The sequence below is a fragment of the Ipomoea triloba genome, chromosome 3 (assembly GCF_003576645.1).
Source record: "Ipomoea triloba cultivar NCNSP0323 chromosome 3, ASM357664v1".
Taxonomy (NCBI): domain Eukaryota; kingdom Viridiplantae; phylum Streptophyta; class Magnoliopsida; order Solanales; family Convolvulaceae; genus Ipomoea; species Ipomoea triloba.
The window spans coordinates 23494199-23517954 of record NC_044918.1 but is presented as its reverse complement, the minus strand read 5'-3'; the positions used below and the strand labels follow the sequence as shown (position 1 = coordinate 23517954).

Sequence of the window (23756 nt, the reverse complement as noted above, 5' to 3'; positions counted from 1 at the left end):
TTTAGAATCAAGACTTGGTGTTTGGTTCCGTCGACACCTTTTATGAATGTGATTGGCTGCAAGTGGGTTTTTCGCACTAAGCGCAATGCAGATGGTTCGATAGAGAGGTATAAGGCTCAGTTGGTGGCAAAGGAATTTAATTAGGTGCCTAGCCAGGATTTCTTTGACACATTTAGTCCAGTGGTCAAGCCCACTACAGTCAGGTTACTTCTTTCTTTAGTTGTGTCTTCTGGTTGGGTTGTTAGGCAACTTGACGTGCACAATGCCTTTTTGAATGGTAACTTAAGTGAGATTGTTTACATGTGTCAACCACCTGGTTATGTTGATTCCCAGTATCCTGACCATGTGTACTTGCTAAGACGATCTCTGTATGGCTTGAAGCAAGCACCCCGTGCTTGGTTCAATCGGTTGCATGATTTTATGTTATCTGTGGGTTTTGTTGCTTCCAAGATGGATGTTTCTCTATTTCATCATTCTTTGGACTCGGATTTTATGTTTATACTGGTGTATGTTGATGATATTCTTGTTATGGGAAGTTGTCAGGGCCTGTTGGATTCGTTGTTGGCTCAACTATCTGCTACGTTTAAGATACGAGATCTTAGGGAGCCTGGGTTCTTTCTTGGTATTGAAATAGTGTGGTGTGGTGATGGTGTGCTGCTTTCTCAGCAACGTTATATGACTGACATTTTGAAACATGCAGACATGTTGACTGTAAACCACTAACCACTCCTATCTCTTTGACTAAATCTCCTACTCTGCAGGCAGATCCTTATGATGATCCTACCAGGTACTTGAGTGTTGCTGGGGCTCTACAGTATCTCACTGTTGCTCGTCCGGATCTCTCCTATGAGGTTAATCTGCTGTGTCAGCATATGCATGCCCCTACGGTTCAGCACTGGGAGCAGCTGAAACGGGTCATGCGGTATGTCAAAGGCACTCTTCTCTATGGGCTTTGTATTTGAACCTCTTCCTCCAGGGAGCTTCATGCGTTTTCAGATTCTGACTGGGCTGGATGTCTTGAGGATAGCAAGTCCACTAGTGGGTTCGTTGTGTTTCTTGGGTCCAATCTTGTCTCTTGGGTCTGCAGGAAGCAAATGACAGTTGCCAGGTCTTCTACTGAAGTTGAGTACAAGGCACGTGCAGATGTTTATGCTGAGGTAACATGGATTTTGTCTCTCTTGCGTGAGCTTCGTATTACTGGTGTGTCGGTTCCCAAGTTGTGGTGTGATAATCTTGGTGCCACCTATATGTGTGCCAATCCAATCTTTCATGCTCGTACAAAGAATTTGGAGATTGATTATCACTTTGTTAGGGATAAGGTTGCTGCTGTTGAGATTCAGGCGAACTTTATTTCTACGAAGGATCAACTTGCTGATATATTCACCAAAGCTCTTCCGAGTCCTAGATTTGTTTTTCTCAAGGACAAGCTACAGGTTGCTAGTCTGCCCTGTGATTGAGGGGGAGTGTTAGGACTCTATGTCTTTGATTCATATTGTGATTCACTGTCCTACTCCTCCTATACCTCTACCTATATGTATTTATATACTCTCTCAGACTTTGTAACCTGTTGTTGTCAATACATACAATTATATGTTCTCATCGTTAATGTGGCTAAAGATGTGAAGATATTTAGAAGCACTGGAGAATGACACTTCAATCACATCACTATTATGTAGATCAAATTTTAGAAATAGAACTAGAGCTGAAGAGGACAATAGAAGGGATTTTAGTCCACCAATAGTATAGCTCATCTGATTCAAAATTTTTATAAATTGCTTCACAAGATTGTGGTTTTACTCATTTTGTTGTTGAAAGGAGGAGTTAAAGTAATTGGTGATTGGTGTTTTTGTTCCAAGGCATTGGATTGCTACTCATCTGCTTGATACTTCATTTTATGCCTTATTTGATTGGTTCTTGTTAATAAATGGAATTACTAATCCAGTTTCTTAGTGTCCATGTTGCTACGAAACTCTTTGCACAATCCATTTGTTTGGCTTTCATAGGGATAGATCATGTACATCCTTAGTAAGTGCCACTACTTGTTCTTCATACTCTTGTACTCATTGTTGTGTAGCTAGGCTTTTGCATGCAAGAAAGTGATTTAGGACATTCTTGATAACCCCATAGGTTATAAAAGCCTACCTTGAATTGTGAAATTATTTCCTAGTGTCCCCGTTGAGGTTATTGGTTTTTTTATCCTATGTTAATAATTTTTTTTTTGGCATCCAATTGTATAATACCCATAAGCATCATAGCCAAATATATATCTTTTTCTTCCCATTCAGGGGCGGAGCCACCTGGTTCTTGCAGGGGGCCATGCCCCCCCCCCCCCCCCCCCCCCCCCCCCCCCCCCCACCCCCCCCCCCCCCCCCCCCCCCCCCCCCCCCCCCCCCCCCCCCCCCCCCCCCCCCCCCCCCCCCCCCCCCCCCCCCCCCCCCCCCCCCCCCCCCCCCCCCCCCCCCCCCCCCCCCCCCCCAAAGCCTACCTTGAATTGTGAAATTATTTCCTAGTGTCCCCGTTGAGGTTATTGGTTTTTTATCCTATGTTAATAATTTTTTTTTTGGCATCCAATTGTATAATACCCATAAGCATCATAGCCAAATATATATCTTTTTCTTCCCATTCAGGGGCGGAGCCACCTGGTTCTTGCAGGGGGCCATGCCCCCCCCCCCCCCCCCCCCCCCCCCCCCCCCNGGGGGGGGGGGGGGGGGGGGGGGGGGGGGGGGCATGGCCCCCTGCAAGAACCAGGTGGCTCCGCCCCTGAATGGGAAGAAAAAGATATATATTTGGCTATGATGCTTATGGGTATTATACAATTGGATGCCAAAAAAAAAATTATTAACATAGGATAAAAAACCAATAACCTCAACGGGGACACTAGGAAATAATTTCACAATTCAAGGTAGGCTTTCCCCCCCCCCAAAAAAAATATTTTTTTATTATATTATATAATAATGCTAGTTTGGTGGTACTTAGCCCACCCAAAAGCTTCCAGAGCTGCTACCTGTTAGACAAAAAAAATTATAATAATATAATAATGTTTGTGGACTGTGGTCACTGTCCTTCACCAAAGTCAAATATATTCTCCATATAAATTCCAAAAGCTTCTAGAGCAAGCTACTTCCTGCCACCATCACTCGGTTCACTCCATTGTGCGAGAGGCGAGAACTCCGATCGACGATCGTCCAGACCAGATTATCCAGTGGCTTTACCAATTAACAGGTTAGTTGAGATTTAATGTGTTTACCCAAGTCAATTAACTCTGAGAATGTTGTGATGCATATGCAAAATGCTGTCAAATTGCAGTGTGAGGCGGTGTGGCCTGTGGGCATGGTGAATGAATGACTTTTCTTTTTAAACAAGTCTAATATTTGTTACTTGACACATAGTGCTATCTTGATTTGATCTTAAATGTACTATTAGTTTCTCCTTCAGATTTGCTAGTTTTTAGTATTATTGTTCTGGGTTGTTAGGTTGTGTGGACTGTGGAGCTTCATAGATGTTGAAGGAGCTTATGAATTGTCACTATGATCACATTGCTCAACTTGTTTTTAATAGTGCTTTCCCTTTTTTAATTCATTGGTTTGAAAAATTGCCAGTGTCTATCAGAGGTGAGAACTCCGAATCTCCGATCACGATCGTCCAGTCTCATCATCGAAAATTGTCACCGTCTCGCTCCCATCATCCACCGCCATCACCGAGCAAAATTTTAGCAAAGCAGGGATCAAGTAATGCAATCACATACTAATTTGCATGTTTTTCGAAATGCCAAGTGTTTCATTTAAATGATGCATACTCTGAAATTTAACATTACTTATATTGTGGTCTGTTTATCAGTTTATGAATTATGATCTTCATCTTTCTAAACTTATAACTACTTGTCTACTTATAATGGTAAAATTATTTTCACATTTGTTAGAATTTGATATATATATATATATATATATATATATATATATATATATATATATATATATATATATATATATATATATATATATATNATATATATATATATATATATATATATATATATATATAGTTGTTGGAGTTTTGGAAGAAGATGGAAATCAGAGATGGAAAAGAGCAAAGTGGTCAAATTTTGGTCTGAGAAAGAAAGTTTTAGAACAAAAAGATTGTATAATGGAACTGGGAGAAAAGAAGACAGTCTTTTAGTACTCTTAATTTTTTTTTTTTACTTATGTTCTGTTTTATATAAGTGATAATTATGAACTTATTTAATAAATGATATGTGAATTATGTTTTTCTTTTGTATTTGCAAATGAAATACATATCAATGGTGTTATTATAATAATAAAATATCATTTTGCTACCAAAATTTTTAAATTTCTACTACTTTAATCTTAGTCTAATTATTCTTTTTTTTTAGTTAGTTTAATTGACTTGGCAAAAAATTATCAGTGTGGAAGATTGAGTTGTAATGAAAAAGACACAAAGAATTGATCTTTTCTTTAAAAGAAAGAATTATGAAGATTCAACCTCTCAAGTGAATCCATCTGCAAGTATTGAGCCATTGAATTTTGAAAGTCGTCCTGAAAAATCTCAAAGAGTTGAAATCAATGAGAAGTTTGATATTCAAGCATTAGAACGTGATCTGGGATTGAGACTGCCAATATAAAAGTGCCCCATTGACAAGCGTGATGAAGTTAGGAGAGCTTATATCAAGGCCGGCCCATATCATCTTTGCTTTCAAAGTATCCAAAATCGAGAGAAAAGCATCCTCGTAGTTTTCAAGCATCTTGGTTTAAGTTATTCCCTTCTTGGTTAGAATATTCTCCTAGTAAAGATGCAACATTTTGTCTACCATGTTATTTGTTTCATACTAAATATGGACCTTCCGGATTGGATGCTTTTACTATCAATGGTTTTCGATCATGGAAGAAAGTTAGAGATGGAACAAATTGCTCTTTTTTAGCACATATTGGGAAAGATCTCACATCCCCTCACTGAAATGCCGAGAAAGCTTGTGCGGATCTCATGAACCAACAATCACACATTGCACAACATATTGAGAAATTCACATCTCAAGAAATAGTAGAGAATAGACTTCGCTTGAGAACTTCAATTGAGGCAACGAGATGGCTTGCATTACAAGGATGTTCTTTTAGAGGTCATGATGAGTCAATTGCATCAATGAACGGTGGAAACTTTTTAGAACTATTGAGTATCATTGCCTCTTTTAATGATGAAGTAACAAAAGTTCTTGATAAAGCTCCACGAAATGCATCATATACATCACCAACATTACAAAAGCAAATTTTGCAAGTGTTGGCAACTAAAGTAAAAGGTGCTATCCGAGAAGAAATTGGCCATGAAAAGTTTTGTATCATTGTTGATGAAGCTCGAGATGAATCAAAGAAGGAACAAATGTCAATTGTTTTGAGATTTGTTGATAGAGATGGCTTTATACAAGAGCGTTTCTTTGGAGTTGTTCATGTTAAGGACACTAGTGCATCAACATTGAAAGAATGTATCTTTTCTATCTTATCTCGTCATAACCTTGCTGTTCAAAATATTTGGGGACAAGGTTATGATGGTGCAAGTAACATGCGTGGAGAATGGAATGGATTGAAAGCTTTAATCTTGGATGAATGTCCTTATGCTTATTATGTTCATTGTTTTGCACATCGATTGCAATTGGCATTAGAAGCTTCATCAAAGGAAGTCATTCCTGTCCATCAATTTTTCACCAAGTTGAACTCCATTATAAATGTTGTTGGGGCTTCATGTAAGCGTAATGACTAGTTAAAAGCTGCTCATGCCTCAAATATTGCTCATTTGCTTAGTATTGATGAGCTTGAAAGTGGGAGGGGTCTTAACCAAATTGGTTCTTTACAAAGGCCGGGTGATACTCGTTGGAGTTCTCATTTGAAATCTATACCAAGTTTGATGAGAATGTTTAGTGCAACATGTGAAGTTTTACTTAATATTATTGAAGATGGAACTACACATGCTCACCGTGGAGATGCCGATACAGCTTATGAGGTACTCACTTCTTTTGAATTTGTATTCATATGCATCTCATGAAAAAGGTTCTGGAGATTTCTAATATGCTTTGCCAAGCTTTGCAACTTCAATCTCAAGATATATTGAATGCAATGCATCTTGTGTCATCTACAAAATTGCATATTCAAACTTTAAGAGATAGTGGATGGGATGAATTAGTTGCAAGTGTGAAGTCTTTTTGTGAAACTGTCAATATAACTGTGCCGAATTTTGATGCTCAATATATTGCAAGAAGAGGAAGGGCTAGACATCAACAAGATGAATTAACAATTGGACATCATTACAAAGTTGATATTTTTAATGCGGTGATTGATTCTCAGTTGCAAGAGTTGAGTAATAGGTTTGATGATAAAGCAATTGAGTTAATTATTCTCAGTTCATCGTTGGATCCAAAAGAGATGCGTGTATCATTCAGAATTGATGATGTTTGCAAGTTGGTAGAGAAGTTTTACACACGAGACTTTGAAGATTATGAGATTTTGCAATTGAGAATGCAACTTGAACATTTTGAACATGTGCAACAACTTCCTGATTTTAGAATACTAGAAAGTATTTCTGATCTATGCCAATGGTTGGCAAAAACTAGAAAATCAAACATCTATCCTCTTGTGTTCAGAGTAGTAACTCTCATTCTCACACTTCCAGTATCTACCGCTACTACAGAACGATCTTTTTCTGCCATGAATATAGTCAAGACTACACTTCTTAACAAGATGGAAGATGAATTTCTTAGTGACTGTTTGTTAGTATACATTGAAAAACAAATTGCAAAACAATTTAGTATAGATTCAATTATAGATGATTTTTGTGACATCCAAGAGAGACGGTCTAAATTTTAGTAGATTTGTAATATAATGATGTATTTTGGAATATGTCAAATGAATATTAATGTATTTCATTATTCTTCCTTAAATCGTGATTAGCCCCCCACATTCTTTAATCCTGGCTCCGCCCATGTTCCCATTGAAAATTCAATATATAGCTTTACATAAGGGATCTTGAGGTTATGAATATTGTTGTTTCCCATAAATGATTTTTTGAGAAAAAAAGTGAATAAAAATGGTGGTGTTTAAATGATAATAATAATAATAATAATAATAATAATAATAATAATAATAATAATAATAAAAAGGAGAATAAGGGTGAAAATGTGGAGAAAAATGGTGATTCTTTCCAGAATAAAAATGGTGTTTATAGAAGGAAAAATTGATAGTGTTAAGCTGGTATAAAAATGTTGATCCCTGCTTACTTGTTGATTTTTTGTGCTAAGTAATGATATGATGTATATTTCATTTGAGTGCACTAGATACATGAAAAATTGAATAATTGGGAAAGAAAAAAAAAAGTTGTGGTTAATGTACATTAGTCTTTGTGGTACTCGGTACTTATGTTCTTTTTATGATACTTGCTATATGGTAGCACTGGCTTTCTTTCCTTGTGAAATCCATACCATTCATGGGCAACCTTTAGTCCTTAGTCCCATTACAAGATATACAAAGACCTAAGTGATTGGGTCTATGCATTGCGACAATGTATTATGTTGGTCATGTTCTTGGTATCTTACTCAGGGTATAATCTATGGTTGCTATTCTTTTGTGCACCTAGTTTTCATGGCACTAGGTTGTTGGTAAAGGACATCAGTCTTATTAACGAGATAATACTGTTTTGGCTATTTTTTTGTCAAAAAGGGGGAGAGAATGGAAGATTAGTATTTTTGTTGTACTGGTTCATATGTTAGTTTTGCAAAAGACACCAAGAAAGATTGTTAGTATAATATCTTTTTAGTCCAAACTAACTTATATTAGGGAAGGTTGTTTGTGTGTTATTTGGTTAGTTTCCTAATCTTGGAAGATAGTGAAGATTTCCAAACCAAGGATATTTAACAATGTTAGGAATATTTGTAATTAAATTTTGATGAGTCAAAAATGTATTTTAGTTTGAAAAATTAGAAAGCCAAAAATTTTTTAAAGCTATGTACCTAAAAGAGTCAAAGAGTCAACCTTGAAGAATGTTTGAAGAAGGAAGGAACTTGGTTCGAATCACATGGAGCTTAAAAATATTTAGAGCACAAGAAGTAACTAAATGTTGAAGCAGCAGAGGTGGTAAGAGACTTGTGAGGTTGGTGAGTAGTCCATGGTTCAAACCCTCTTAGCCATGGATTGCTTGGTTAATGTGGTAGGTGGACTAGTGCTCAAATCCTAGGGAAGTCGTTTTTTACTGCACAGTGATTAGAGTGGGAAGCTGCCAAACTCTCCAACGGAATTATTTGTTGCTAAGTTATTAAAGAAGGCCACGGCCTTGTGGTCGAGTGGCACCTGGTGTCCCGGTTAACACTCTCACCTAGATGATGGAGTGGGTTCGAGCCTCAGTGGAGGCAACTATTGACCCTTCGTGCTTCAGTAGGTTGAGAAAGTAGCTGGGTTCGAGTCTCAGTGGAGGTAACTGTTGACTCTTCGTGCTTCAGTAGGTTGAGAAAGTAGCTATGAACAGATACTATATTGGAAAAATGATGGGAGCCTTGGGTTCGAGCCTCAACTGTTGACTCTTCGTGCTTCAGTAGAAGAAGGAGCAATGGAGGAAAGGAAAAGAGGAATATCAAGCCTCCTCTTCGTGCTTGTAGAAGAAGGCCAGAAAGGAAAAGAAGAAAATATTAGTGTATTAGTGGAATGTAGAAGAAGGCCAGAAAGGAAAAGAAGAAAATATTAGTGTATTAGTGGAATATCAGGAGGCAAGAAGAAGAAAAGAATGAGCAATGGGGGAAAGGAAAAAGAAGAGGAATATCAAGAGGCAAGAAGAAGGAGCAATGGGGGAAAAAAAAAAAAAGAGGCAAGAAGAAGGAGCAAAGGAAAAGAAGAGGAAAAAAAGAGCTAAGTTATCAGGGGGCAAGAAGGAGCAATGGGGGAAAGGAAGTTATTAAAGAAGGCCGGGGAAAAAAAAAAAAAAAGAGGCAAGAAGAAAGAGCAAAGGAAAAGAAGAGGAAAAAAAGAGCTAAGTTATCAGGGGGCAAGAAGGAGCAATGGGGGAAAGGAAGTTATTAAAGAAGGCCGGGGAAAAAAAAAAAAAAAGAGGCAAGAAGAAAGAGCAAAGGAAAAGAAGAGGAAAAAAAGAGCTAAGTTATCAGGGGGCAAGAAGGAGCAATGGGGGAAAGGAAGTTATTAAAGAAGGCCGGGGAAAAAAAAAAAAAAAGAGGCAAGAAGAAAGAGCAAAGGAAAAGAAGAGGAAAAAAAGAGCTAAGTTATCAGGGGGCAAGAAGGAGCAATGGGGGAAAGGAAGTTATTAAAGAAGGCCGGGGAAAAAAAAAAAAAAAGAGGCAAGAAGAAAGAGCAAAGGAAAAGAAGAGGAAAAAAAGAGCTAAGTTATCAGGGGGCAAGAAGGAGCAATGGGGGAAAGGAAGTTATTAAAGAAGGCCGGGGAAAAAAAAAAAAAAAGAGGCAAGAAGAAAGAGCAAAGGAAAAGAAGAGGAAAAAAAGAGCTAAGTTATCAGGGGGCAAGAAGGAGCAATGGGGGAAAGGAAGTTATTAAAGAAGGCCAGAAAGGAAAAGAAGGAGCAATGAGGGAAAGGAAAAAAAAAGAGGCAAGAAGAAGGAGCAAAGGAAAAGAAGAGGAAAAAAAAGAGCTAAGTTATTAAAGAAGGTCAGAGGCAAGAAGAAGGAGCAAAGGAAAAGAAAGGAAAAAAAAAAAGCTAAAGGCAAGAAGAAGGAGCAAAGGAAAAGAAAGGAAAAAAAAAAGCTAAGTAGGAAAAGAAGAAGGAAGAAAGGAAACGAAAGGAAAAAAAAAAGCTAAAGGCAAGAAGAAGGAGCAAAGGAAAAGAAAGGAAGAAAGGAAACGAAGAAGGGAAAAAAGCTAAGTAGGAAAAGAAGAAGGAAGAAAGGAAACGAAGAAGGGAAAAAAGCTAAGTAGGAAAAGAAGAAAGGAAACGAAGAAGGGAAAAAAGCTAAGTAGGAAAAGAAGAAGGAAGAAAGGAAACGAAGAAGGGAAAAGTAGGAAAAGAAGAAGGAAGAAAGGAAACGAAGAAGGGAAAGGAAAAGAAGAGGAATATCATGAGGCAAGAAGAAGGAGCAATTTTAGGAGGGAAAGGAAAAGAAGAGGAATATCAGGAGACAAGAAGAATGAGCAATTTCAGGAGGGAAAGGAAAAGAAGAAGGAGCAATTTCAGGAGGGAAAGGAAAAGAAGAGGAAACAAAAAAGCTAAGTTATTAAAGAAGGCCAGAAAGGAAAAGAAGAAAGAGCAATTTCAGGAGAAGAGGAATATCAAGAGGGAAAGGAAAAGAAGAGGAATATCAGGAGGCAAGAGGCTGACCAGAATATTAGGAAGCATAAATACATGAGAAGACAACTGATACATTTGACTGATCTGTATATTTTGAAGAGAGGTTGAAGAGAGGACAGACTGATGACCATAATATCAAGAGGCATCACGCAAGAATATCTGAAGATGCAAAGAAAAGAGGAAAAAGTCTGAAGAAATACAACAACGGAGTTTCAACACCAGACCACCTAAACCACATGGAGACTACAATCAGCACATGGGATTGACAATAAAGAATTAATTCTCTTCAACGGATTAATTCTTTCTTCATCTATAAATACATAACACTTGAGCAAAAACGAAGATGAGACGAAGATATACAAGTGATAGGCAAGAAAAGCAGTGTGATACATCTGAGAATAGCAAAGCAAGAAAAATCTGAAAAACCAAAAATTCATATTTTTAGTCCCTGAGAGTTGGAGAAAAATACTTTCTTTTACTACCTTGTACCAAAATTTCTACTGAGTGTAGATAGAGGGCTGAGTAACAAGAGGAGCTTGTGAAAACCCTGGGGAGTGTAACTTTATGCGAGACACTCGTTGGTGTAGGAGTATATCTTTGTGCGAGATACTAAAATCTCTACTGAATGTATATAGAAGTGTTGGGTTGGCACTTGGTGTTCACTATTGTATCTGGGTGATTGAAGATAGTGAAAGGAGTAGAGTGGACGTAGACTGGGTTTGGCCGAACCACTTAAAAATCTCTCTCTCATTTACTTACTGCTGTCATATATATATTTTAATCTGTACACATAATATCTGTTTGCACGTACACACACTGCTTTGCAAGATTCATATTTGTTAAACCTATTTAATATTTCTAATCTCTACAACTTGCTTATTTGGATTTGCTAATTTCCTGCATTCATAACTTTTCAAGACCCAGACACTATTCATCACTGTTCACTCTTATCTGTGTTTACCATTATTTGTTATCTCCTACGTCCGCATGCAAACCAAATTTATTATATATCATATTTGAGCTATTCCAAGTATTTCTATCGTATTGCATGTGATATATCTCCTCTCCATCACTGAGTTTTAATTATGGCACTTTATGTACATCATTCTGCTGTGCATTTCAAGTTGAATTTATTCACTTGGAATTATCTTTAGTTAAAGTGTTATTAATTTTTAATTTGCTTGAAAAGTCTATTCACCCCCCTCTAGACTTTTCACCACCCATTCGGGACCAACAAACAAGTATGGAAAACAAATAAGATTGGAGATTCAAATCCAAGAAGATCATGAAGGTTTCCCATTAACTATTGAAGGAGAAGATCTTGATGATATGTCTCTTATTATGATCTTCATTGAAAAAGAAAGAAAACTTCAAAAGTTTTCCTTTCTCGCAAGTTTGACCACTGTGTGGTATTTTGGGCATAATTCTCTCTACATAGATCTAATTTATTTTATTAAGATATTATTGGAAAGTTAACTCACATGGCTACATCTTTCAAGAAGAAGCCATTATCTTATTTGAATGGTAAGGTGCTTGAAAATCCGGTTGAAGTCAAACTAGAGAATCTTCCAAGTTTTCATCTATCATCTATGCTTCCTTTTACACTTTAGAAGTTTTTAACAACTTGGGTTCAAATGACTAATATATACTTCCTGAAGTTTTTTGAGAATGGTGGGGGATCAAATTCTATCATTCTAACAACGGATTAAATAGTAAGTCACATAAGGGATTTTTCTACGTAATGCAATGGAGATTACAATTTGACCTTGAGAAAATTGGTTACCAATATTTGTGAACGGGGAGTTCACCTATGCAATGGGAGTTGCATCTGAATGCAAGAGTGATCTTGCAGCACAAGGGAGTCATGTTCTCAATTCCCAAGGCATTACATAAAGAGCAGCGACAAGTGTCCATGTTTCATACTTGCTTGTATAAGTTTGTGTCTTATGTAATTAAAAATGCATAGTGAATTAGGCATCTAGTCCTCATCAAATTGAACACAAATTCTTGAATTGTTGATTGGTAACTATGGATGAAATTAATTGATTGCCCAAAATGCGAGCCTCGCCGAAACCATTTGTAATATCTTCCAGTTTAATAATAACCAATACCTTTAGGGGGTCAAATCGGTTCACAAATCCACAGCTACCAACACCCCTACATCCCCTTATATACAAGCTCTATTAGTATACCAAAACAAAAATCAAGCAAAAAAAGGGAATAATTTCACTCTTACTTACTTGATTATCATATGAACAATCTCAATACCTTCTTCTTGGATATTCATTTGTCCATTATGTATGTACCTTCCATCTTTGGCCACAATGACAATTTGGGATGAATTTTGCCTTGTCGTAGTGAAACCTTGAACAACAATAAGTCTGCCCCCGTAGGTTTTCCCTGGTATTTTGGGCATAACTTTCTCTACATAGATGCCATAGAGTTGAAGAAACCATTTCATATTCAAGTGGTAAGATGTTCAAAAATTCTGTTGAAGTCAAACTAGAGAATCTGTCAAGTTTCCATCTACAGTTCCTTTTACACTTAGAAAGTTTTAATACAAGGAAATAGTCAATTGGGGTTCAAATGACTTCTATATAATGGTAGGGGATCAAATTCTATCATTTTAACAAGGGATTAAATAGTAGGTCACTCAAAGAATTTTTCTACGTACTGCAACGGGGACAGTAGGGAACTAGTTACCAATATTTGTAAACGGGAGTTCACTTTTACAACGGGAGTACTTTTTGTATAATGTATATTCAATATACAAATAATGTACTTTTAATATATTAAAAATGTACTTTTTGTTACAGTCCACATAGCACTGTGTGTGTGGAGATGTGAACTAATTTGCCTGGCGCGCAGTAAACTTTGGCTCCCTCCTCAACCCAAGATGGCTGCTACACTCGTGACTCATCCCAGCACCCTTGTTGTGATAAAAGGGGTAATGTAAAATGTCTAAACTCACTAAAATTAGGGCAATTAACGATGGACTAACAGCATTATGACTAGGGTATTTAATTGACAAAATGTAAAACAGTTGATGGGTCAATTTGATCAAATTTAAAATTAGGGATTAAATTGACAATTGTAAAGCAATTGAGCGACCAAATCAATGATTTTCCCATTATACATTGATTACTAATAAATTTAGTCAGTTTCAATCATTCGAATTTATTTTTTATTTGTTAGAATTAAAATCAACCTTTGTTCACCCACGAATAATAGTTTAATGCAGTATGCACAAGTCTCAAAATTAGTATAGTCTAAAGTACATAAATGTCATATAATCACCAGTGTCATAGCATAGAAGAATTCCTATTAATACTAAATCTTTTGGTGTCAATATTAACATGCAATGAATTATAAATGACAGCATATTGAAATTAATACGATAAAGACTATCAAACGAAATATCATTTTCAACGCAAATAGATAATTTTAAATACTTATCTAAAAATTCAAAGGAAAGTCCAAATAATACAAGTTTCGAAACTAAAACCAAGGTTCAAGAGAAACTTGATACATAAAAGGTCTTTCTAAAATCAACATAAAACCAATATCTAAAACTAATTTGTATGCTACGACAACTTCAACATGTGAGTTCATCTTGTTTCAAGATAAGATGTTTTGCTCACTTTCCATTGGCTTTCCGCAAACTTTGCATATCTTGCAAAGAATTTGCAATGTGGATTGTAGAGACATAATTAATCCATCACATATTAGTATTAACATAAGACATTAACATACAAATAAAAATAGATTGCCTTTGTTAGTCATCCACTTCTTAAACTTGGCACAATCTTTTTTCACACATCTCTTCTTTTTAGAGAAGAATCAATTTTTGCACCTTTTTAATGTCGAATTGAGAGGGTACCTTACCTTTTTCCTTTGACTTTAGAAATAGAACATTGAGATATGCCAAATTTGTCCTTACCATTGGTGGTAGCCAACACAGTACTTTCACCTATTTCCATTATGAGCTTATCTTCCCCTTCGAGACACATGATCATTAATTCATTAATGGTACACTTATCCTTACGTGTGTTGTAGGAAATCTTAAAATCTTAAAACTTTAAAAGAACCATACCGAGGAAATACATTTAACAAATAGTGCAGCAAGAATGAATGTGGCATCTCTAGTTCCAATATTTTAAGCTAAGCCACAATGTCCCTCAATTGCATGAAAGAGGGAGTTAAAGAGGTAGATGTCCAATTCATTTGTGGTCCACTATGGGTTGAACACCTTTCTTCCACAATATGGTTTTTAAAAGATTTCCTACAACACACATAAAGATAAGTAAACCATTAATGAACTAATAATCATGTTTGTTCAAGAGGAAGAGAAGCCGGGTGAAAGTATTATGTTGGCTATTGCCATTGGTAAAAAGAAATTTGGCATATCTTGGGGTTATATTTCTAAGGCAAAGGAAAAAAAACGTAAGGTACGCCCTCAAGTCGACATTAAGAAGGTCCAAAAATGTTTTTTCTCTAAAAGGAGACACATAAGAAGGATTGTGCCAAGTCTATGAAGCGGCGGCCATCAAAGGTAATCTAGTTTCATTTGTATGCTATGAATCCAATATGTTATGTTAATACTAATACATGATGGATTGATTCTAATTCTACAATCAACATTGCAAATTCCTTGCAGGATATGCAAAACCTAAGGAAGCCAATGGGAAGTGAGCATAGCATCTTATTTTGAAATATAAGATGAGTTCACTTGTTGAATCCATCAGAGCTTGCAAATTAGTTTTAAATAGTAATTTTACTTTGATTTTAAATAATACCTTTTATGTACCAAGTTTCTTTAGAAACATGATTTTAGTTTCAAGATTGTATTGTTTGGACTTTCCTTTGAATTTCCAGACGAGTATTTTAAATTATTTAATAAATCTACTTGGGTTAAAAAAGGTATGTTATACGATGGTCTTTATCGTATTAATTTGAAACATGATGCCATTTATAATTCATCATATGCTCTTCTTAACACCAAAAGATTTATTATTAATGAAAATCCGTCTATGCTGAGACCTATGACACCACGCTATGAGACATATGACACCGGTAATTAGGTATCTATGTAGTCTAGATTATACAGATTTCATTGTCTTGAATTTGGTTGCACAAGAGTATATATATTGGCTATCATAGAATTATGGAAGTAACTAACCTATGCATTTATTGAGACTTACTAGTAAATTAGTAATGTTGTCAAATTAGTGCCTCTCAATTAAACACAAAGCTATAAGACAAATGTTGTCAAATTAATGCCTTTCAATTAAACACAAAGCTATAAGACAACTAATTGTGAGTGCAATGGTCTTAAGTAAAGTATATAAACTTGATCTTTAACGAAAGGACTAAATAAAGTTTGATTCTTGACTCAGTGAGGGGAATGAGTTAACAGCCTAGTAGGTGAGGAATTCATGTTGAATACCCGTTTTTACAGTCAAAAGTCAAAATAAAACCATGAATAGACTCATATTTGTACACTAGAATTGTCTATCCATGACATGTGTACTTATGATGTTGAGTTTATAGTTTTTAATGAACTCATTGCCCTATGAGTTGGGTGATCCTATTAGATATTTGAGAGCTTGAGTATAGATTGCTCTTAATGATTTCATGAGCTTAATATGGATGGATCTAATACTAAGATAGTCTCTTAATGATTAATAATATTTCATGTGGTTATTATTAATCTAGTTTTCGTCAAAAGTTGTTATGGAGCAGTAATATATAAAGAGGGTTTTGATAGAAGCAAAACTATCCTAAGCTCTCTTTGCTTTTCTCATTTCCCTAACCTCTTCATAATATTTTGAGATAGTGTGAAATTCATATCTTTAGTTCAGGTATACAAATATAGAGGCAGTTGTATAAGCCTTAGGGGTGTTGTTGTTGTTGTTACTGTTATCGTTATCGTTGACTAAAGAATGAAAGTGGAAATTTTAGTTCTGGCAATAAATCAGCCAAGAAAACCAACACAAAATGAATGGGTCATTGCAAAGGCAAAGAAATGAAAATAATTTCTTATATAACTTCCCAACACATTTTAAAAAGAATGATATACCTCAAATATCACTTGTTTAAACTCAGTGCTCCAAAACTTTGATCTTCTCAAGGCAATTCTGCAAGTGCTGCTTGAGGTCATCATTAAGTTGGATTCCAGCCAGTAACTTGCAATGCTCAAACTTTGACTCTTCACACTTCAAAGCAGCATCTTTGCATGCCTTGATACTTCCTACCACAAGAAAAGAGTAGGAAACTAAATGCCCAATAGGCAAATAACATATCATAGAGAATTAATTAGCATGGCAATGAAACAAAGCCCTTTTTAAGAACAAAACTACTCCTAACTAACAGAGTTATCACAAAAATAATGCCAACCGGATGAAATTTTAGATTCAGATGATATTCAGCATGCATCTTAAATAAAAGAGTGCACCAGAGTTGTGTAGCTTACCACTCAGGTCAAGTAAGTTGAATACCACAGGGCAGTTCCCTATACTTGTAATCATGGTAATTGCAGCCCAAACTTTTTGGTACTCTTGCCTGGATGTTCTAATGATGCACACTTTTGTAATAGGATTTACATACTTCACTGCACCAAAGAAAACAAACATTGTAAAAAAATGAAATACGATAGCTACCCTAGTTAAAGAGTATCTGAATTATACCCTTAATTTTAAGTAACACACCAATAAACAGGGAGCAATGCTCTCAAATTCTATGGTCACAACATAAGTGAAAATCAAGGACACCGATCCCAATCCCATACCTTGAAATGAATTGAGTGATGAGGCTAGACCACACTCTCCAAAGTTTGCTAGAATGCTATCCTTGATAGATTTGGACAAATTGAATTGGGTGATTATAATGGGGTCATTTCCCGTGAGATCTTTATTTGGATCCAAAAACACTTCCATCACCATGTATCTATTCTTGAACCCCACCATGATTGTTAACCTTGTGGGCTAAAAAATGCATTAGGATAAGATAAGCAGAGTGGAACAACAATATGATATAAGGCGCCCATAAATCAGCATAGACCTTGAGCAATTAATATGCCAGGATAATACAAAAGAGAAAAGGTAATACAAGTTGTCACTAGTCACTCCACTCTCATTAGCAAACAAAGAATGAATGAAAAATGTTAGTGCAGAATTTAAAAAATAAAAATAAAATAAAAATTCATAGCTTCCTATCAGCTTATGAAACACCATTCTTAGAATTCATTGTTCATCAAATAAATCACATAAAACACTCAGTCAGCCTTCTGCCTGGAGTCAGCTTGCTGGGTTGTTATCATTTATTAACAGCCTGCTAGGCTCAAAAATAATACTCCCTCTGTGTCCCATTTTACCTGTCATATTTACTATTCATTGGTCAAACTAACTCTTTCTTCGTTGCTTATTTTCTTTAGTAATTTTTATTATTTTTAAATTTATTTTTTTTGTGTTTAATAGTGTTTTTAATGTAGTTTCTAAATATATAAATTTTATATATTAATGCTAAACTTAATATTATGAAAAATTGGATTAAAAATAACTTCAGTCAAGCCTCGTTAAACGAATCAGACAACCAAAATGGGACGGAGGTAGTACTAAGTTGTAATTTGAAAAAAAAAAAAAAAAGCACAGTATATGCTGAGTTAAAACAAGCAAACTCCTTCAACTGAAGGAGAAAAAAAATTCAAAGTTCCAACATTAAAAAAGTTCAAAGTGTATCAATAAACTAACAAGCAAAGTTTCAGGAAATCAATTAAAGCACGGACTTCTTTGATCTTCAAGAACCTAAGTTGCATCACGCCATTTGCACCAAAAATAATCCTCTAAAAAGCTTTTATACTGATTAGATACAAGAGTAAGTCCTTAGAAAAAGGCAGGGCATAGACCAGAGACTAGCCCCAAAAACTATTTTTTTTTTCTCTATTTCGTTTTTCCATGTGAAAACCATTAGTGAGAAACGAAGAATTGATCCATAAAAACACTCGGGATGAGAAAGAAGCGACCAACCTTGTGCGAATCAACTCAATCAAAGTTGCAGCACAGAATACCGCGGTGGGCCAGTGGCGGCGTGAGCGTTGGTGACGGAGAAACAGTGGTCACCCCTATGAAGCACTGAAGCCGGAGCAGGGCGGAGACTGGAGCGGCTCACGGATATTCTTTTAGCCTTTAGGTTTTACTAGTATTTTAAACATAATAATTTGATAAAATACGAAAAAGAATATGAATAATAAAATCATTAAATATTCAATGGAAAGTACAATTACAAATTATTGAAAATTTCTTTGTAAACCACATTTTGAGTACAGTTGACTAAGTCCTTGGTTTCATCAAAAATTAGGATTTTGAGGCCATCCGAATTACTCAATTGGGAAACCGCAACATATAACTGACCATAGTTAAAGACTGGTTTCTTTAATAATAATCCCACTTCTGACAAAGTTTGTTCTTGGCTTTTGTTTATTGTCATTGCATAGGACAACATAACAGGAAACTGCTTCTTTTGAAATTTAAAAGGAAGTCTTGGATCTGAAGGAGTCAATGATAGCCGGGGTATCAAGACATTTGTCCTATAATGTGTGTCACCTAATATCTTGGCTTCAATCACATGGTTACCTAATTTGGTAACAATCAATCGTGTTCCATTACAAAGACCAATAGAATGGTCGATATTCCTCAACAACATTATTGGGGATCCAACCTTTAATGATAACGAGTGGTTTGGTAAACCAGAACACTTCAAACTGTTTAAAAATTCAGTAGTGTGCACTTCGGCTAACATGTTGTCATTGGTATCAGCTTTGCAAACAGAATCACAACTTAAATAAGTCTTCGATGAAGCTTGATTCAAATTGTTCATGTATTCATTGACTTGATCCACAACATCTAATGTTGGTGCCAAAATAGCTCTACTCTTTAACTGCTCAAGATCTATAACACCAGTCCCAAATGAAGGAAATGTCTGCTCAACAATCTCTTTGATAGGATCTCCTTTGGTTTGCAATACAAACTGTGAAGGAATATTTATATTGCAATCATCTTCGCTATTACCACCAAGATTTCCATCACCTAAATCCGCAATCCACTTGGAAAATGTATCTAATTTCTCAATTTCTTCTTCATTTGTAATACTACGCAGTCTTAGATTCTTTATAAGACGCAAAACTTCACAATTATTCCACAAATATGAAGAATTGATACTTGCTTGGACAATATATTGTCTTGTTCCTTTGGGAATAACTGGAAGTATCTGTCTGAAATCACCACCTAAGACAACAGTTTTTCCCCCAAAAGTCTTTGTTGAGCTTGAAGTATTAGAGAATCTCAGTACGTCTCTCATTGTTTTATCCAATGCTTCAAAACAATGGTTGTGCATCATAGGGGCTTCATCCCAAATGATTAGCTTTGCTTTAATAATGAGTTTAGCTAATGGACTACCTTGTTTGATGTTGCATGTTGAGTCTTCGTTTATACAAATCGGTATTGCAAATCTTGAGTGGGCAGTCCTACCACCTGGTAGCAATAGTGAAACTATACCACTGGATGCAACATTTAGAACAATTTCTTCCCTTGACCTTAAAGCAGCAGACATTGTCTTCCACAAAAAAGTTTTCCCGGTTCCACTGCATCCATAAACAAAAAGTAGCCCTCCTTTATTGTTATCAACATCGAACATAACTTTATTGTAGATCAGTAATTGCTCCTCAGTTAGCTTTCCCACCAATAGGTCATGTTCTTCTTTTAATGCTTGCTAATCATATGATAGTTCTTCATATAACAAACGATTCCCCAAGAAACTGTTACTTGGTCCATCAGGTATAGGCATTGGTGGATAATCTTGTAATGACTTGTTGCAAGAACTCAATAATTTGTCAATCTCTAGGAGAGCATAGTTTTTCTTTTGTGTATCTGTAAGAACTACATCTGTGGAAAATATCAAATGTAATGGAATTAGGAATTACATTTCAACTTTATTTTGTAATGCATAAAAGTGATACTATCGTGTATATATATATATATATATATACCTGGAATCCTAAAGTTTTTCTAGCTTGATATTCCGCATCTTCTGCTAGATGTATCCAAACAGCTTCCCACACAATTTCTGGCTTTGACATTGAACTTGAGGTCAACAGCGTGACAAAAAGTTTCCTTAACGAATACGCAGTTGCCCATAGTGATTCCTCCAAAATTGCGTCCACATATTCTTTGTTGTCCTCAATCAATCCTCTAGCGTAACAGGCATCTCTAAATGACATGTATTGTTTTCCATCAACAAACTTGATTTCTTCAAAACTTCTGGGACCTTTAACCAAGTTTAGTAAACACCTCAAATAAAATAGTTCACCGCATTTTGGTGGAACATATAAAATCCTTCCAATTGCAAAATTTCTTTGTCTATCTAGGATCCCATTCTCTTTTGTCTTTCTTCCAAACAAATTTCCTAGGCATTTCTGAGTAAGTTAACTGCCTAGCATCCTCATACTTCAAATTAGCTGCAAACCATGCGGTAAACATACTTTGGGACACTGTGGGACGATTAACAATATTGTCAACATTATCACCATCATCAAATATAATAGATTGCTCATTTGGTAGATGGAAACTTAAGCATTCCACTGAAGGATTCCGAAATTGTATGTCAAAAGAAAAAATCCTCCAAGCAGCTTCACATGGTGAGATATACCTACAATCGTAGTACATCTTGATTTCATCTACAACTTTCCCAGTGGATTCGTCAACGGTACTATTGTAAAACTCAGCAGTTACTCGATCATTTCCCTTGTTGACGTACTTGAATAAGTACTTGATTGATCTTGACTGATTACACCATTACACATTAATATGCGCCCTGTATTTCATCAATAAGTACCTATTATGAGGCACAACATATCTGCTGTCCAAATCTATCCCATTCTTCTTTATCGTACGACCATTATCACGCCTACAATAAATTGGATAATCATCCCGATCCAACATTGAATTTGTCACATATTTCTTTGGAAAGAATTTAGAACATCAGCCATTTACCATGCAGGGTGAATTCTTCCTACATGAACCATAAGGACCATGCATCATGAATTCTTCCACGGCTTTGTAGTACTCTGGATCACATATCTCATTTGGAATCTCAGCAGATATCCACATGTCTATATCTTTTGGGGTTTTAGGAGAGTCATTCTTTGCCAAGAATACCAAAATATGCGCATGCGGTAACCCTCTTTTCTGAAATTCAATAGTATAGATCACTGAAAAAAGAAAGAATTAGGTTTCAAACAAAATGATAATCTTATTAAGTAGAAATTAAATTTCAGATGATTTACCAGCTGAAACGACTCCGAAAATGTTGTTCTTGCGAATCTCTGAAATAAGAGTGTTTAGCTTCATTTTGAAAACGCGACATATAATATCTGGCCTATCTTCCACCTTTAAATTACGTGCTTTTAGAAACCTTTCTATCTCAGGCCACTTCGGGTTACATGTAAAAGTAATAAAGAGGCTCGGATAACCCATAGCTTTGCAAATGGCCATTGCATCTTGGTAGTTTTGAATCATATATCTGACACCTCTAGTAAAGCTAGATGGCAAGATTATCCTCTTTCCTTGAGTAGTAGGATCTACTTCTCCGTTAGTCAGAGCATCAGTCAAACACTTATAAGATTCACATCTCAAAGTTTTTTGGTGTGTCCTAATGTAGACTAAATGCCCAGACTCTATCATAGTATAAGCATCAACAATATATTGTTGTAACAACCTTCTTGCATACAATAATGTTGATGTCTGATCCAACCTATCTTGCAAACGAAAAGAGAAATACTCGCATGGAGATACACAATTTCTTGCCGTGGATGCCCTATCAAGAATGTTCGCAAACGGAATGTCTTCTCTATAGCCATCTTCACCGTATAGATATAGCAGTGGATATTGTAGTGGTAGATATGACGGATTCAATTCATTAATTCTTTATAGATTGCCTGAATTTGTTTCCACCAATATGTCACGCTGTCCCATATTTGGATCTATATCACCAACAATCAAAGCGGCAACTTCTTGAACTTGGGGCAAGTTATATGTTTGAGCATCTTTTGATCTCTTCCCTATCAATTTGATTTTGATCTCTACTGTAGGATTATTCTCAATATGTGCACTTGCATTGCGAAATGTCTTCACGAAAGCATTGTTTTCATCCAAAGCATCTTTAATATTTTGAACAATATCAAGATGCAATCTTTTGGTACTATCATTGTCCCTACAAAAACAACCATGCAGATAAACCCAGTTAAATATATTTTAATATTTTAACATTACGGCATAAGAATACTTTAAATTGAATTTCTATAGTAAGATGTTTAAATTACCCGACTGCATTCATCCTATTGTTAACTTCATTCTGAGTGTCATAAATATACAACTGGGCAAACTTCGGCCTTTGACCTTGTTGTGGCAGCAAGCTTCCAATTAAATGGAAATTTTGGCCATGCAATCTAAATACAGGTGGGCTTGTGCCAACATTGATGGATCTGTCGATTTTTCCTCCCATTGATATAAAGCAAAACATATTATTATAAGACCTAATATTCTCCAGAAAATGTTTGCTTTGATCATCTTGATTGAAAAAACAAACCATAAATCTGAGATGGTGGAATTGCGGGCTTGGGCAATTGAATTTTCCCGTGAGTACAACAAAGCGAAAACTTGGGGTTCTTAGTACCAACTGATTTGTTTACTCGTTCTTCCAACCAAAACATCGCTCCACAATGAGGACATAAATATGTGGGATCAGAAAAATCCAAGTATTCACCTACATAAGTTTCAATAATTAGAAAAATGGCAAATAAGTTTAAAAACATTGAACAAACATACCATTTGTTAAAGCTGCAATTGTTTGTTGATTCAAAACTGCATCATCAAAATCATCCATCAAACAATGGTTCATTGAGGATGATGCTTCTTCAAATGTTGGATCCGTATAGATAGGAATGGATTTAGTATCTAATAACACAATAAATTAATATGAATAGAAAGAATTTAAAGATATTAAAAAAATATAGAATTGTCCCATTATTTACAATATAGAATATATAGACTTACCATATGTTAGTTGACTTTTGGTTGTGGTAACGGAGAATACTTTGTTGCTGAAAATCACGTTCGGAGTATTCTTAGTCAAACTAATGTCACATGAAGTTGAACCAACAAAAAGAGATGGTTGTGGGTCTTGATTTTCTAAGTCATAACGTGATAAAAAAAAAGATCATTAAAACAATACTTTATTACAATGCAGTGGGTCTCCACTGAGACTCGAACCCACCACCTCCCGTATAAAAGGAAGGATTTGATGCCATTGAACCACAAGATCCTTGGCATCATTAAAACAATATAAATATACATATATTTAAAAAATGGAAAAAATGAAAATCAATTCAGGATACTAAAATTAAAAA

At 35.7% G+C, this 23756-nt stretch overlaps 2 protein-coding genes across 5 annotated transcripts; one reads left to right on the top strand and one right to left on the bottom strand.

The window, feature by feature from the left end:
- The first annotated feature begins 4998 nt into the window (after positions 1-4998).
- Positions 4999-6866, top strand: LOC116013093. Its single transcript, XM_031252752.1, has 3 exons — positions 4999-5749; positions 5960-6006; positions 6054-6866. Exons 1-3 carry the CDS (start codon positions 4999-5001, stop codon positions 6864-6866), a joined length of 1611 nt encoding a protein of 536 aa, XP_031108612.1.
- Positions 6867-12368: 5502 nt separating this feature from the next.
- LOC116012388 (probable ribonuclease P/MRP protein subunit POP5) lies at positions 12369-18459 on the bottom strand. 4 transcript variants are annotated; one of them, XM_031251916.1, is made up of 5 exons: positions 18322-18459; positions 17085-17280; positions 16770-16907; positions 16377-16547; positions 12369-12721 (listed from the first exon to the last, which is right to left on the bottom strand). In XM_031251916.1, exons 2-4 carry the CDS (start codon positions 17260-17262, stop codon positions 16399-16401), a joined length of 465 nt encoding a protein of 154 aa, XP_031107776.1. In that variant the 5' UTR covers positions 17263-17280; positions 18322-18459; the 3' UTR covers positions 12369-12721; positions 16377-16398. The 4 variants fall into 4 exon arrangements, with proteins under 4 accessions (XP_031107776.1, XP_031107773.1, XP_031107777.1 ...); XM_031251913.1 differs by lacking the exon at positions 12369-12721 and adding an exon at positions 12969-13226; XM_031251917.1 differs by lacking the exon at positions 12369-12721 and adding an exon at positions 12969-13226 and having other exon boundaries at positions 17085-17272.
- Positions 18460-23756: the final 5297 nt, after the last annotated feature.

Coding starts and splice junctions, on each gene's coding strand:
- LOC116012388 (XM_031251916.1), bottom strand. CDS start 17,262: ATGGTGGGGTTCAAGAATAGATACATGGTGATGGAAGTGTTTTTGGAT. Junction 16,908..17,084: donor ATCACTCAATTCATTTCAAG/GTATGGGATTGG, acceptor TCTTTGGTGCAG/TGAAGTATGTAAATCCTATT. Junction 16,548..16,769: donor CAACTTACTTGACCTGAGTG/GTAAGCTACACA, acceptor TTCTTGTGGTAG/GAAGTATCAAGGCATGCAAA.
- LOC116013093 (XM_031252752.1), top strand. CDS start 4,999: ATGAACCAACAATCACACATTGCACAACATATTGAGAAATTCACATCT. Junction 5,750..5,959: donor AAATGTTGTTGGGGCTTCAT/GTAAGCGTAATG, acceptor ATATTATTGAAG/ATGGAACTACACATGCTCAC. Junction 6,007..6,053: donor ATGCCGATACAGCTTATGAG/GTACTCACTTCT, acceptor CTCATGAAAAAG/GTTCTGGAGATTTCTAATAT.